General features: G+C 43.9%; 1 protein-coding gene across 1 annotated transcript in view; it reads left to right on the plus strand.

Annotated features, from left to right (window-relative positions):
* The window catches only part of PTPRN2 (protein tyrosine phosphatase receptor type N2), a 615,253-nt gene that overhangs the window by 21,823 nt on the left and 577,186 nt on the right, over positions 1-16,244 (plus strand). Inside the window, exon 2 of the mRNA XM_035129839.3 lies at positions 13,499-13,549. Within this exon, the coding sequence (XP_034985730.2) occupies positions 13,499-13,549 (51 nt within the window). The remainder of the gene's footprint in view (positions 1-13,498; positions 13,550-16,244) is intronic.

A 16,244-nucleotide genomic window follows, 5' to 3' on the forward strand; every position in this document is an offset into this window, starting at 1 on the left:
CACCTAGCTACACAATCATCATCATCATCATCATCATCATCATTTATTGAATTTATATACTGCTCTATATCCAGGGATCTCAGGGCAGTTCACAAAATAAAATCAAGATATAAAACCTTAAAATACATAATAAAAAATAAAAACAACAACCCAATAGCCCCCCCCCCAAAAAAACATTTTAAAAGGGCATAGGAGATAAATCAGGTCAACCAAAGGCCTGGTTTAAAAAGGAACGTTTTTGCCTGGCATATAAAGGTGTATAATGTAGGCCCAGCTAAACTTCCCAGCTAAGCATTCCACAGATGGGGAGCCACTGCAGAGAAGGCCCGTTCTCGTGTTGCCACCCTCCGGACCACTTGAGGAGGAGGCGCATGAAGGAGGGCCTCAGAAGATGATCTCAGGGTCTGGGTAGGTTCATATGGAAAAAGGCAGTCCTTGAGTTATTGAGGTCCTGAGTCATTTAAGGCTTTATAGGTCAAAAACAGCACTTTGAATTGGGCCTGGAAACTTAATTGGTAGCCAGTGCAGTTGGACAAGGATTGGTTTAATATGCTCAAACCATCTTGTTTAAGCTGTAAAAAGGTAAAGGGACCCCTGGCCTTTAGGTCCAGTCGCGTACGACTCGGGGGTTGCAGCGCTCATCTCGCTCTATAGGCCGAGGGAGCTGGCGTTTGTCCAGAGCAGCGCACGGAAACGCCGTTTACCTTCCCGCCAGAGCAGTACCTATTTATCTACTTGCACTTTGACGTGCTTTTGAACTGCTAGGTTGGCAGGATGTTTAACCTTTAGCTCTGTCCATATTGTCACACTGCCTCCATCCCAGTCTCTACAAGTGATCTTCCAGATGCACGTACTGTGTTCCCTTTGGGGATGATGAGGCACAGCAGAGACAGAGGTATCTTTATGATATGTGGCTTATTTATCTATCTATATATATAAATGTTCCCACTGCGTGCGCGGATGACACAGCCTTTCACCGTAACCACTGAACCGAATTGCATCAAATTAGGACAAAGCATACCTTGCCCATCAGGGAGGGATCTGGCATTTAAAAAATTCCAAAAAAGCACACCTTTCATACCTAAAATAATGATTAAACACAAAAAGTGGGTCACAAATTATACATCACCAGCAGAAGTTCTGAAGACTCCAGCAGCATCCACTAGAAAGGCAGAATGCACACTGTCACCAGCAAAAGCTCTGAAGGGCGGCACCAAATAATGATGTCATCAACCAAGCAACTGAAACCACCAAGGCGGCCATTACCAGACAACCCACAGAGTCAGGCTGGGGCAAAGGAATGGAGAGACAGGGCGGAGGCCTCAGGTCACATTTAAATACTAGCCCAAGCCAAGGCCGACAGACTACTTTAAAGCCTACAAACTAGGGCTCTGCTCTGCTTTACAAACTAGGCCTCGGCACTACTTTACAGCCTACAGACTAGGCCTCAGCTCTAATTTACAGCCTACAGACTAGGCCTCGACTCCACTTTACAGACTAGGCCTCAGCTGTACAGCCCTTTAAATACTATCCCGAATGGAGCCCTGGATGGGGCGTGGGGCATAGCTGCCAAGTTATCCCTTTTTTAAAAGGGAAATTCCCTTATGCTGAATAAGCTTCCTCGCGAGAAAAGGGAAAACTTGGCAGCTATGGCGTGGGGGGGGGAGGAGGGGCCCAAATGGGTCATGGGCTGACGTAGGGTAGGGGGAGCCACAGGGAGGGGGGGACGGGATACCTCATGGGTCGCTACAGGATGGGAGTAAACACAGGGATGAGACACAACCAAGGGGGGGGGGGACACATAGTCCAGGGGGAAACGGACACATCCTCCCCCTTTCCTGGGAAACATTGACCCTGAGCATAGCTGTCACGTTTTCCCTTTTCTCATGAGGAAGCCTATTCAGCATAAGGGAATTTCCCTTAAAAAAAGGGAGAACTTGACAGCTATGACCCTGAGTCAGGCACAGCAATGCGCCATGGATAGTCACAGGGTGGGGGCAGCCATAGGGATAACCCACAGCAACGTGTGGGAGGGTCAACTACTACATATATAAAACTTGAGCCTACAAGGAGGGCACAGCATTACACCCCAAGAGGATCCTTTGCTTTTCTCATAGGTGCAGCAGGCTAGGAGATCTGCAAACAGAGAAATCAACAAAGCTCTCTGTGTCTCTGTTACAACCTGTCCCAGCCTGCTCACATGATGCTCTGACCCTCCTTCCTCTTGCTTGCCAAACCACACTTTTCCGTGTTTGCCTGCCCTTACATCATCCACCCTGAAATCTTAAACCCCTTGGCTCTCTGTCCAGCAACACAGCTGGAGGAGGGGCTCCCTACTCCTTGTCTGCTACCTCTTTGCCCTATTGATGACTTCCTTGGTGGGTTAATGACTGGCCACCATTAGCCTTTGTTCTCCCAATCACCCATATCCAACTACCTCTGCCAAGCTGGCCTGTCTCATTAACATAAATGAAATCCAGGGGATTTCGTGTTGGGTTCAGTTTAATGAAACCTTAGTTAATTCTAACTTTTGCTAATTCTAGGATTTATGGGTGTTTTGCACCCACAGACTCTGGCCTCCAAAACTCATAACAATATACAAGAAGAAAAAAGTAAAATAAATTGCTTCAAAATCAAATAAATTGCTTCAAAGTAAAAATTGCAAGTGGATGAAATAATTTTAAAATACTTTTTAAAATGTGCTCTAAAAGTCTTCAAAAGTCAAGGGAAACAGAGTATATTCAATCTTATAATCTGATTGTAAAGAAAAGAACAATTAGCTGTGCTCCCTAGCAACAGACCAAAGTAATTATTGGCCCTGGGCCAGTGAAGTGTGCATGTAGCATTTACCCACCAACACTAACTTTTCAGAGATATTCTGTCCCCATAGAATCTCCACATTGTGCCTGAAACTCCCAGATTTGAAAAGCAGTCTGAGTAACTGGGATGAGAATTATTGGGACAGATACCGAGGGGGATGCAAGGCTGTTTACCTTTTTTAAAATAAAAGAAGTTACCTTAAAAAAACACACACCCTGCTTTCTAGTGCACTTGTAAACATTGTACTTTTGAGTTTGTCGTGAATTATAATAAAGTGTTGCACTGTACACCCCGGAATCATATATGTGGTTTTGTACCTGGAGCTTCTCAAAGCTTTTCCCACTTTCTAAAATACAAGCGCATAACCAGTATTCTAACTTTAATTGTACCATGAATGATCTGTAGTTTAAGATTATCCAGATTCATTGCAGATCCTCAGATTGATGATAACACCTGGTAAATAGCACTTTTAGAGCATCAAGGTTCACTGTCTGGAAATTCTTACTGTTAGTTCTGCAAGATAGATTGGTTTTGGAAAAGTGCAGGAAGTTCTTCCCCTAACAGGTACAAAACATAGCCTTTTACAAGTCAGGGGAAAATGAATGTTTATCTACTCCTTGGATGTCAATGAACTGTGCATCTCTTTAATATCTGAATGAAACCTGGAGGAAAGCTCTGCAAACCCCTCCAGTTTCCCACCTCCCTAACAAGGGCTTTTTACTTTACCCCAGGTCTTCTGGGGGTACTACTCTCCTCCTTATTGATTGCATTACACATCCTGATCCCAGCTAAGTCATGCTCACCTGTATAAAGCTGTTGAGCTGAAAGGGTAATCCAACCCTAGCATCTCAGTGCAGATTGGAAATAAGATGCAATCAATCTCCTGCAGGCCTTTCAAGGTACATGAATATTGCATTCCAAATGTGTTCTCTCGCTGGGCACAGCACAAAGGTTTAGTCAGGCTTTGGCATAGGGGTAGGGAATTATCTTATTATCTGTCAAATGAAAATTCCTCCTTATAGTACTTTCTCCTTCCTAAGCCAAGCGAAGCTGGGTTTTCTTGTGCTCGCTATTTGCATACCCAGCCTCTTAGGACATATTACACAATCATGCCTACCCAGGTTCGTTTTAGTGGTTTGCTTATTTATATGGAATACATCCTGCACTGTTCTAAGGGCTTAGTACAATGACTTGTTGTATAATCAAAGGGTATGATTTAAAGATACACGATGTAGGAACCTTGCTGAAGCTAAGCAGGGACCATGATTGGTTGGAGGCTGTCAAGGAACCCTCTGTATTTTGCTCTGAGTTCCGTTTGTGGAAAAGGCAGGACATGTCTTGGAGACACTGAGTACATATTCAGAGTCCAGCAGAGATAAAACGCAGACGGAGCCAGGCTGAGGTTGTATACTAAAAGCTACTTTATTAAGTGTAAGACAGAACGAAAGAAAACATGTCTCCTATCGCTGAGAGAAGTCTGAAGGGCGAAAAAAGCAAACGGAAACAGAATACAGCAAACATCTGCTCCCATGATTCCAACATTCTTTGCTGGAATGTATAACACAGACATGTGACCTGCACAGTGAGAGAAATAGAAACCTAACAATTAAACGTAACAAGTAAGTAAAATATTAAAATAGAATGAAAACGTAAAGTGTATTTTACTGCAACCCATTCACCAAAAGCTAGCCAAAACAACACAGTGTAGATACTGGCAAACATCTTAACATAATGCATAATTGCATGGCAGCTCATAACTCTATCATTGTTGGGTGTCTAGCCAATAGCTTCTGGGAGCTCTACTGGAAAATCCAGAGTCCTAATTTAAAGTGCCATTCAGCAGACTGCTGGCCCATACCAGGGCCAGTCAAAGATATTTCGCTGGCTTTGGCAGAACAGCAGATGATGATTCTCCACCCAACCACCCATGTCAATGAACATAGTAGCCAAGGCCAGTCAAGTTGTTTTGGCACCTGAGGTAGAAAATCCTACAAGTACCTTTTCCCCTTCTTGGAACTAAAATACAATAATAAATTAAATAATTTAGTAGCTTGCTATTCATTCATGAGAGCTCAAACCAGCTGTTTCATTCTGATGAAAAGTAGGGCCATATCTGTACCATGTTTAAATAGTTTGTGAGGCAGTCTGACTTGCCTATTGTAAACCAATCACCCAGGAAGCCCATGAATATTTTTGGGTATACAGTTTTGCTCTTGCATAGGGAACGGAAAATCTCACTACAAATTCCAATCACTTCCCATATTTGTATACTCAGTCGCCTGATGACATATTGACAAGTCTGTTCCTAAGTACCTGGGAGTTTCCTCATTGCTTTCTTTCAACTTCCGATTCAACAATAGATTGTTCAAAGATTGATATAGTAGGACATAACCTGGAGTTATTTTATAATATAAGACACATGTACGTAACCTACATAACAACAAAGCCAGAAACTTTGTAAATATTGACATTTGCCAGTAATCATAAACCATTTATTTGAATGCCATAATGGGAGGGTTAGCGCATTCACTTTTGCCGCTGTAGGTGTGGCAGAAAAAAGGGCTGAGGGAGCTGTCTGGTGCTCTTCATTGGTTTGAACAAGAGTGCCGCCATTTGTACTGTTTTGCAGGTGTAATGTTGCATTGCCATTAGGGACAGAGATAAGCCCTGAGGAAATACAGTGGTACCAGAGCCGTCTCTAGGCTCGGGTCCGGTGGCGTGGGGCACCAGGGCGCCAGGCCACCAGGGGCGCCGCTGTGCCCGCTGCGAAGGCCGCCCTTGGCGCGCCTCTCAGCTGTTCAGGCCGCTCTCCGGAGGCGCGCGGGCCTGGGGCCGCCTCCGCCATGCGTAGGGGCGTCGCAACAGGGGGTGGCCAGGCTGGATGGCGCAGGGCACCGGCCCTCCAGGCGGCAGCTGTGCTGCGCACCACGACTGCCTGCCACACCGGGAAATGGGGCGGGTGGGGCTTAAGACGGCCCCGAGTGGTACCTTGGGTTGCAAACACCTCGGGTTACAGACTCCGTTAACCCGGAAGTAGTATCTTGGGTTAAGAACTTTACCTCAGGATGAGAACGAAAATCATGCGGCGGCGCGGCGGCGGCAGCGGGAGGCCCCATTAGCTAAAGTGGTACCTCAGGTTAAGAACCGTTTCAGGTTAAGAACAGACCTCCAGAACTAAGTAAGTTTGTAACCAGAGGTACCACTGTATAGAAGTTTGTCTAACTTCAGCTCTGCCCCTAGCACACCGCCAACTCTGACTCTCATTCCAGATGTTCACCCTAGGCTGACCTATGTTGGTGCCCTGGGTTAGCGTTACCTGCAAGGGTGCAGGGAGCTAGTCGAACCAGAGCCTATGCAACCACTCACCTGATGTAATCAATAAGTTCTGGCCTAAATTCTGCCAAAAACCAAACCAAAATTTGAGTCTTGTATGAATTTATTTATAGGGGGAGGTTTAAAGATCTAAACCATAGCTGCCAAGTTATCCCTTTTTTACAGGGATTTTCCCTTATGCTGAATAGGCTTCCTCGCGAGAAAAGTGAAAACTTGGCAGCTATGATCTAAACACGCAACTGTCATGATATACAAGAAATGGAATAGTTCATTCCATAGCTCGTACAAGCAGGGTGTTAACTAACAGAGAATATCAATACTTGGAAATAACCAATCAATCCAAATAATGTGTTGCTTAAAACCATAGGATATCATAATACAGATATTATTATTGGCCCACTTTTCCAATGCTTATTCAAAGCAGTTTACAGAGAAATGTAACAGGAATACAATTAAAACAAAAGCAGAACGGGAATAGTCAACATTGCAGCTATAAAACAACAACTTAAAAAGCAGTGGCCATAGAAATTTCTTAGAAACAGTAGAATGATTTAACATCTGCTGAAACAGACATGTTCACACACAACAACCATATATCATATGGCTTTATATGCACAAGCAAATTGCACCCGCATTGATTTTCCCAGCTAAGAACTTGTGCAGTTTGTATGTTGCTACTTAAATGGCCACCTTATTTTTCTCCCACCTTCCCTTTTACCCCACCCATGGCTGTGTGCTATGCTAATGATCATTTCCACTGTTGAGTTTTAGTAGGGAGGGTCATGGCCCCACCAAGCTCTGGTGTACAGCAGAAAATAAGCTGCTGCAGTGCTGTTGCAGCAACTGCAGTTCCTTCCCTATTAGATAAGAATCATGGTAAATAAAAAACCATGTGAGTTAAGGATAGTATTTTAAATGTCAGAGATTTCCCACCCCACCCCCATCCCTGCTACTATTGTTTAACATAGCCAACCTGATTTGCTTTTTGGATGCGTCAATCAAAGTTATGCTTTCCCAGCCTGGTTGCAGGGAGAAATATTTCATATTATAATAATCACTTGTTTAACAGTTGCTGAAGAGAATGTGTCAATAGGGTAAGGTGACTGAGAAGGACTGTAGCCTGTAGAATGTCTTGCTGCTCCACTGAGCAAGTGGCTACTAAGAACCCCCTAAAATCACACTGTTCTGTGTATTGTAATTTATCTCTGATACAAAAATTATGGCCTAAGTAGTTCACTGTAAATTAAATATGAAAACAGCTCTGCATTTTATTAGTTATTTTAAATATATACCGCACCTTCTTTGCAGGCAGGGCGAAGCCTCCAAGGTGGCTAACAATTTAACTAAAACCAATGAAAAGCTCCAAACTAATTTGAATCCAATAAATAACATCCAGCTCCTGCCAACCTAGCAGTTCGAAAGCACGTCAAAATGCAAGTAGATAAATAGGAACCGCTACAGCGGGAAGGTAAACGGTGTTTCCATGTGCTGCTCTGGTTTGCCAGAAGTGGCTTTGTCATGCTGGCCACATGACCTGGAAGCTATACGCCGGCTCCCTCGGCCAATAATGCGAGATGAGCGCGCAACCCCAGAGTCGGTCACGACTGGACCTAATGGTCAGGGGTCCCTTTACCTTCACCTTTTATATGCAAAAGAGCAATGCCATAAACTTCACCTTCGTGACATCTGATCAAACACCAAAGTAAACTTTATTTTACTTGGCACTGAAACAGCAGCTACTTATTTGCCACATGAATTTGTTGAGAGAATATTTCTTAAATGGGGTAAGTGTTTCAACCCAAAGGGTCCTGTTGCTGCTCAACTGAGCGTAACCGGAGAAGGAATATTAAAGCTAGTCTCCTAAAATGCATGTAGGTACTGACAAGAAAAGGCGGACAGCATGATGATGATGAATAGGGCAGTTTACAATATAAAAACACAAAAATACGTAACATAGTAATAAACAAAAGAAATAAACACTGTTTAAATGGCCATAGATTATTTAACTAGCCAAAGGCCTGGGAGAAAAGGAGTGTTTTTGCCTGGCACTGAAAGGTATGTAACAAAGGCACCAGGCGAGACTCCCTGGGGAGAGCATTCCACAAATGGGGAGTCACCATAGAAAAGGCCTTTTCTTATACTGCCACCTTCTGGACCTCTCGTGATCCCAAGTTTTGTAGGACTTCATAGTGTGAAACTGGAACACTGAATTGCATCAAGAAAAACTGGAAGCCAGTGTAATATTGGAATACTATCAATAACTGTTTCATATTCATATGCCTTCATATAGCCACCTTACAGCTATATTCTCTCCCCCAGAGCTAGCCCAACCATGAGGTACTGTATGGGTGAAGCAGCTGCCTCAGGTAGTATATGCACATAGGTGGCACCCCACTGCTTCTGCTGGAGTTTTGGCAAGAGGCGGGTGTTCCAGTATAGGGCGTTGCTGCTCTTCCAGCAAGGCGTTGGGACAACCCCTCTTGTTTGTGCTGGATCTAACATGGATGTTGACCAGGCTATGGATAACTGTACTGAAGTGCAATTTCTCTAGTAACAGAACCTTCTTGGGAACTAGAAATATGCCATTTCAATTCCTTTCCTTTCTGTAGTTTCTGCCCTGAAGAATTTAGCAATCCAAGCTATGTGCATACTTTTGCTGCTAGTAAAAAGCTAGTCACATGTACACTGGGTTCTTACTAATATCCAAGCTCCACAGAGCATGAGCAACACCAAATCAGTTCTAGGAGCAGATGGCATATACTAGTTCCAGCAGCCGGAAATATATGAAGAGGCAAAGCACTGTGTTTCCTTCTGCAAAGGGGAATTAGGAATGAGGGTAGCAGATGGGTCGCAATGTGATGTAAGGGAGGGCTCTTCCATATTTAAAGACCACTGATATTAGAGAAAGGGACTAAAAATAAGTTACAGTACTTTAGGATGGCAATGTTTAGTGGATTAATGAATTGATTAGATTACTAGATTAAAGTAACTTTGTTTGTTTTAACAACTCCGTTTGAAAAATTATGTTGAAGATTTTAGACAGCGTAATGTAGATGCTCACAGAACCAGGACCTTGTAGGTGCCTTCTTGCAAGAAGCATTCCTTTCTCTCCTGCAAAAGCAAATAGCTTGCATGGTGTTGGCTGCAACACATCAGGAGTTGGCAACCTTTTGGGGCCAGTGGGTTCATTTGGGCACCACTCACAAAATGCCTGTTCTGGGATGTATGACATCACACAAAACAGCTGCCACGTCTAAAAGAGAAAAGGCACACAAAATGGTAGGGGCTGCATGCCACCCTACAGCACACAACACACCCCACCAATGCAAGGGCGGAAAAGGCACCTGCAACACACTTGTAGAGAGATGGTCTTTGCACACCTCTTCAGACCGGGAAGATTCAATCCTGATATTGAAAGAAATGTGGGCATGTTTAAAAGGGCATGTTCAATGTAGGATAAGCCGAACCAGCACAAATAGGAACTGAGCAGGATTGAACTGTGGATTTTTGAGGGAAAATTGAACAAGTCCTTCTGTGGGTTGCACGAAACATATTGGTGAGCACATTCTCACCTGTAGCCACCACACTGGTGACCCCTGTATCACATTATCTAAATCAAGTGTAGAATCTGTGGTCCTCCATATGTTGTTGGATTCTAACTCCCCAATTTTGGTCCGAAACAGCATTCTTTTTTCACTCAATTTTTTGCATTTTCCTTGGCAAACTTAAAGCAGATTGCACTAATTAGTCAATTTAAACTGATATGATTGAGTAGCTGAGTGTTTTTCAATAAAATATTGATATATGGGGGGGGGGGATGTATGGCTTGTTTCTAACACAAGGTAAATCCTGCATGTATTTGCATTTATTTTTAGCAGGAAACTAAGACGGGGGGCGGGGCGGTATTTGCTAGAAAATGGAAGACAGTTGTTTGTAATGCATGACGTGAGTAAAAGGATCTGCAGGATACGATACTGCTTTGCTCTTCAGTAATGATTTATTACTGTCATTAACCATTAGCAGGTAGATGATATTTAAAATGAAATATGTTTTTTCTTAATGCTGTAGCAAATAATAACAAAAAATAAATTTGTGTGTAAATTAGCATTTTGACTGCTGGGTGAAACATGCATAACTTCAGCTTCAGTTAATGTAAAACTCAATTCAAATATCATGCATTTTTCAAGGAGATTTAGAGGTCCTCCTAATCTGCTTTTCCCAGCAAACCAGTACCAGAGTTTGCCACACATGAATTTATTAATTTGCTATTCAAAGACATATATCCTCTGGTTAATTGCATCAGATGCCTCATTCTAATCAGCATGTAATTGTCAAGTTTTGTTGAAACATTGAAGGTGCAGCTTTGTATAGTAAGTTTTTCTTGTGTGTATTGAGTACATATTAGGTGATAATGCAAAAGGGACCGAACAGAATTAAAATCACTTATTTGAATTACACACTTGTTCCAAAGTAATCTCTTTACGTTTGGTGCCTGAACAGCAAAATGGCAGATTCAATATAAGGAAGTCAAAAGTCAGTTGGGGCTGGCTGTCCCCAAAATTCCTACCCATGTTTATGCTGATGGGATCTAAAGTGAGTATTAATTAAACAGTGCATTCAAGGCAGTTTGTATCGACTTATAAAGCAATAGGTAACTGTTAGGGACGACAGAGGACAAGATGGTTGGACAGTGTTCTCGAAGCTACGAACATGAGTTTGACCAAACTGCGGGAGGCAGTGCAAGACAGGAGTGCCTGGCGTGCTCTGGTCCATGGGGTCACGAAGAGTCGGACACGACTAAACGACTAAACAACAACAACAACTGTTAGGTGGATTTGTAGGTGGTTGACTGACCAAACCCAAAGAGTACTCACTAAGATTTCCTCATCATCCTGGAAAAATGTGGCAAGTTGGGTGCCACGGGGTTCTGTCCTGGCCCCATTGTTGTTTAGTGTCTTTATAACAACTTGGATGAAGGAATTGAGGGGATGCTCATTAAATTCGCGGGTGACACCAAGCTGGGAAGGGAAGCTAATGCTTCACAAGACAGAATCAGGATTCAAGTTACAAGAAACGAGATTCCGACTAAACATTAGGAAGAACATTATGACAGTAATAGCTGTTCGACAGTGGAGCAGGCTTCTTCAGTAGGTAGTAGACTCTCCTTCCTTGGAGGTTTTTTAAACAGGATACTTTAGATGGGATTCCTGTATTGCTGGAGTTTGGACTAGATAACCTTCGGGGTCCCTTCCAACTCTACAATTCTATGATTCTGTGATCAGAGACCACATAGAATAGATGTGTTTTGATGAGGGATTTGAAGGAAGGGAGAGAGATGGCACCACATACATGTTCAGGGAAATTTTTACTCATAGGAAGAAACAAGGGAGAATATGTTGAGTTATTCTGGAGACATGTAATCATCTGAGCATGGTGGAGTTGGATAAGTAGAGATCATAGATAGGGATGTACTGTAATGAGGAGCTTGGGCCAAAATTGTAAGCCAATGACAGCATCTGAAGAAGGATGTTTCTTGGTCTGAACAATGGAATAAATTAGTACTTTTGACAGGGTAGCTGCGGATAGAGATGGGAAGTCTGAGATGTGAAAGAGGAAGACCAGATAAAAGATGACCAGAACATGAACCAGTGTTATAGCTGACGTAGCAGAGAAGAATTGCCTTAGAGAGAGAGAGAACGAGGGGGAGAGAGAGTACAAAGAGAAATGGCAGGACTTGACAGCTGATTAATGTGCGTAGGAAAGAAGATAGAAGAATGAAAGATAAAACTATGGCATGAATGACTGATTAAGAGGTTGCATAGTGATTTTGTTGACAGATACAAAGGGGGATTGAGGAGAAGACTTAGAAGGAAAGATAAGTAGTCCAGTCCTGGGCATGTTTAATTTGAGAACACAACATTGAGAATAAAACATTTTGCCTTCAATGCAAATTGTCATGTCGTAGCTAAGTATGCTTTTTAAGGTGTGATTTTGTCATTGCTTTTCGTTCCCATCTACTCAGTTTGTTCTTACTACCTCAGCAAGTGTAAGATATGTCATGTCTCACCATGACAGCTGATATATGATAGGTGTATCACATGCAAATTCTAAACCACAAGGGATAAGGTTCGAATTATTTCACATGCAGCTTGTCTACTAAACTCTATGGAGACTACCACCATAACCACTGTGATGATGAGCATGCTTTCTAAAACTCTTGCTGGTCCAGGTGGATCTAGCTTCCTTTATTATTTATTGATTTAATTTACATGACACTTCCTATAAAGCACCCCAAAGCAATTTAACAATCAAACCATCAACAAGAAAAGCATATATAAACAAGAAAACATTTAAAAACACTTTCAATGCCAATACATAGTTCATAAGTTTATCGTTCTAGCAGAAAGACATGGCAAACTTGTAGCAATAGAAGTAAAAACACAGAGAACATACATCCATAATATAAACCAACATCTATGATGTAAGAGAGAGGATACCAGAGACACCCACAAACTTAACGTCTGAATTCCCAAAACAGCTTACTGTATAGTGCTTTTATCTAACTCATTTCCCCTGATTTTTGTTGTTGTTGCAGCCGGTGCGCAGAGGGCCACTTTCTGTGTTACAAAGCTCTTATTGCCACTCAAAAGAAACAGGACCATTTCTACCATGGTGTACCTGTTTGCTTCTGCAAACAGAGATTTCAGAAAGCGATTTCTTGGTTCTCTTTATGAGTGATGTCTTCCACCTGAGGTTAACCAGAAATACAAAGTCTGTTTGTGTATAGGACCTTGTTATAGTGGGCCCATCCAAGGAAAGTATTCAATAAGTACTAGAAAGATGATAGAAATGTGCCCTGTCTGATATGTAATGGGAAGAAGTTCCAAAGGGTAGGTGTTGTTACACTAAAGGCCCAATTCGTTCATTGTATTGAATGGACCTCTTGATGAGATGGTATCTGCAGGAGGCCCTCTCCTGCAGAGTGCAGTGATCAGTTGGGTATATAAGCAGTGACACCAGCTTTTAGCTATTGACTTAAGATGGTAATAGACACATTCTGGATTTGAGGCCCAGCATAACAGCTGGAAATACTACATGAGAGCTATGCCTCAGGAAACGAACCTTTGGGGACTAGGCGCTCAGTAGCAGGTATTATATTTCTGTATTCTTCCCATTCATTCTTTACATTTACTTTATGCTCTTGGCTTCTTCTGTACTGCTTGGTTTAGAATATCAAACAAAGGTCTGACTCCAGTTTGAGATTTTATAGCTTGAGATGTTGGGACTGTACTGCAACTGCATTGCTTTCACACCGTCCTGATTTTGCGTTTTCATTGCATTCTAGGCTGCCTGTTTGAGGATGACCTTTGCACATCATTTGAAATCTGCATAAATGGTAAGTTTCTGAATAACTGGCACACATTGCTAAGCAGCTTGTTGTATATGCGTACACCGATGCATGTGGAATCTCTCTGTCAGTAAGAATTAAGAGACCCTTCAACTCCCACCCACCCAAGACAGATTTTTGTATAGTCTGAGCAGACTTTTGCGCCCATGACAAAATGTGTAGATCCGACACTGGGTGGTGGTGGTGGTACCTATCTATATACCTTTCTGCACAGGTTACTCCTTTTTTGTTGTGGCAGCTTCTCCCTCCTTCTTTCATTACCTGACTCTGAGACATCATGAAGAAGAGAAGAAGAGTTTGGATTTGATATCCCGCTTTATCACTACCCGAAGGAGTCTCAAAGCGGCTAACAATCTCCTTTCCCCTCCTCCCCCACAACAGACACCCTGTGAGGTGGATGGGGCTGAGAGACTTCAGAGAAGTGTGACTAGCCCAAGGTCACCCAGCAGCTGCATGTGGAGGAGCGGAGACGCGAACCCAGTTCCCTAGATTAGGAGTCTACCACTCTTAACCACTACACCACACTGGCTCCAGAGAGGTCTGGAGTCTGGCAGCTCCTTTTGCACCTACTCTGATGCACATGCAGCAAACCCTTAAGAGCAAGCACCCAGCCTTCTTCCCTGCATGTATTAAAAATCATAGAATCATAGAATCATAGAGTTGGAAGAGACCACAAGGGCCATCCAGTCCAACCCCCTGCCAAGCAGGAAATACCTTAGGATGTGCGACATACTTTATGGACACCCCCAATTATGCAACTATGGATAGATTCTCTTAATTATGACTTAGATTCTTTTAAATGTATATATGTACCGAATGGCCGTATAGTAATTTTGTAAAATTACGATAAGTAGTTTTGTAAGAGAAAGTAAGTAAGTACAATGTTGAAAAGAATTAATTAGCGTGGTGGAAAACAGATGATGGGTGAGCTTCACTCATTGCATCATATATTTCCACTGGGCCACGTCGAGCCTTTTTTGTCTATAACAATAAGTGTTCTACTAAAGTGCTGATATCTTTGCCATAGAGGCTATATTTGTTATAAAGGCTCTGTTATCTTATTTACATTTGCTGAGTGGCTTGTGGTAGCAGTCATGCAGCGTTAATTTTCTTCTGTAAACCATTTTTATTGGCTTGCTGAAATTTGCTGATTCAGAGTTGGTAAGGTAGTGGTGCATTTTTAAAAATGCTTTCCTAATGGCAGGTAAAAGGTAAAGGTAAAGGGACCCCTGACCATTAGGTCCAGTCATGACCGACTCTGGGGTTGCAGCGCTCATCTCACGTTGTTGGCCAAGGGAGCCAGTGTACGGCTTCCAGGTTATGTAGTCAGCATGACAAAGCCGCTTCTGGCGAACCAGAGCAGCACATGGAAACGCCATTTACCTACCTACCTATTTATCTACTTGCACTTTGACGTGCTGTCAAACTGCTAGGTTGGCAGGAGCTGGGACCGAGCAACAGGAGCTCACTCCGTTGCAGGGATTCGAACCGCCGACCTTATGATCGGCAAGCCCTAGGCTCTGTGGTTTAACCCACAGCGCCACCTGCGCCCCCCTAATGACAGGACAATATGTCAAATAAGATCTCTGAGTCTTGCTCTCCAGAGTTTTTCATTTACAGATTTATTTCATATACTTCAGTTTCTGTCACTAGTAGAAAACTGCCTCATATGGTTATGAGCCTGGAAAATTGATATCCTCCTGTAAACATAGATAGATATTTATTTATTTAATCTTTATTCTTTATTGCATTTTAAGAAAGCATGAATTAAGCATTACCTCGATCGCTTTGACTGGCGTCCCTCTGGCCCAATTGCACCCAGGATCGAGGGACCTCCAATAGGGTGTTGTGGCTATCCAAACATTCCCACCCACAACCAGGGGCGTACCCAGCATCAAAACTAGGGGGGCAAGCCATGGTCATTCAGGGGCGGGGCCAAGGCACGGGAGGGGCCACAAAGTGGGAATGTGGGCGGGGCTACAGGGCCAGCAGGCCCGACGACTCGGCGGCTGCTGCTGCAGCCGCTAAATGAACCCCCGGGAAACGGGGCGGGGTGGGGGCGCCAGAGGGATCCGTCACACCATGGTGCCAGGTATGCTTAACACGGCCCTTTTGTGAAAACACCGCTCCCATCCATTTACGGCTAGCCACCGCCCTGAAAAACCCCTTTGGGCCCCGCTTTCCCTCCTCCAGGTCCCCCCGAAGCCTTGCCAGTTCCCACCCTATATATCTGGGATGGGGAAGGAGCTCAGAGGTCTGCTAGTCCTGGGGGGCCATCCCCCTGTGGCCTGGGAGGATACTGGGGACCCCCCACCAAGCTGAGACCCTCAAAGAAGAAGAAGAAGGTGGGGTGGCGCAGCGCAGGCAAGCGAGCCCCCCCCCAGCTGCGACCCTACAGGCGGCGGCTCCCCCATCCTCAACACCCCTCTCTTGGCCGGGGCAGCAAGGGAGAGTGGCTGGGGGGGGGTACATTGCAAAGAAGGAAACAGCAGCCAATGCCCAGAGAGGGCAATGCATGCAGGGGGAGCGGAGAGCTGTGCTGCCCCCCAATGCAGCTCCTTTCCTATTGCTGGGGGTGGGGGGCGGCGAGGAAGGGTCACTGCCGCTGGGCTACTCCTGCTGCCGGCAATCCGTCGCAAACGCCCCCATGCAGCTTCCTTGCAGCAGCCACGACCACCGCCTT

This window comes from Zootoca vivipara, chromosome 11, assembly GCF_965207765.1.
Source record: "Zootoca vivipara chromosome 11, rZooViv2.hap1.1, whole genome shotgun sequence".
NCBI lineage: Eukaryota > Metazoa > Chordata > Lepidosauria > Squamata > Lacertidae > Zootoca > Zootoca vivipara.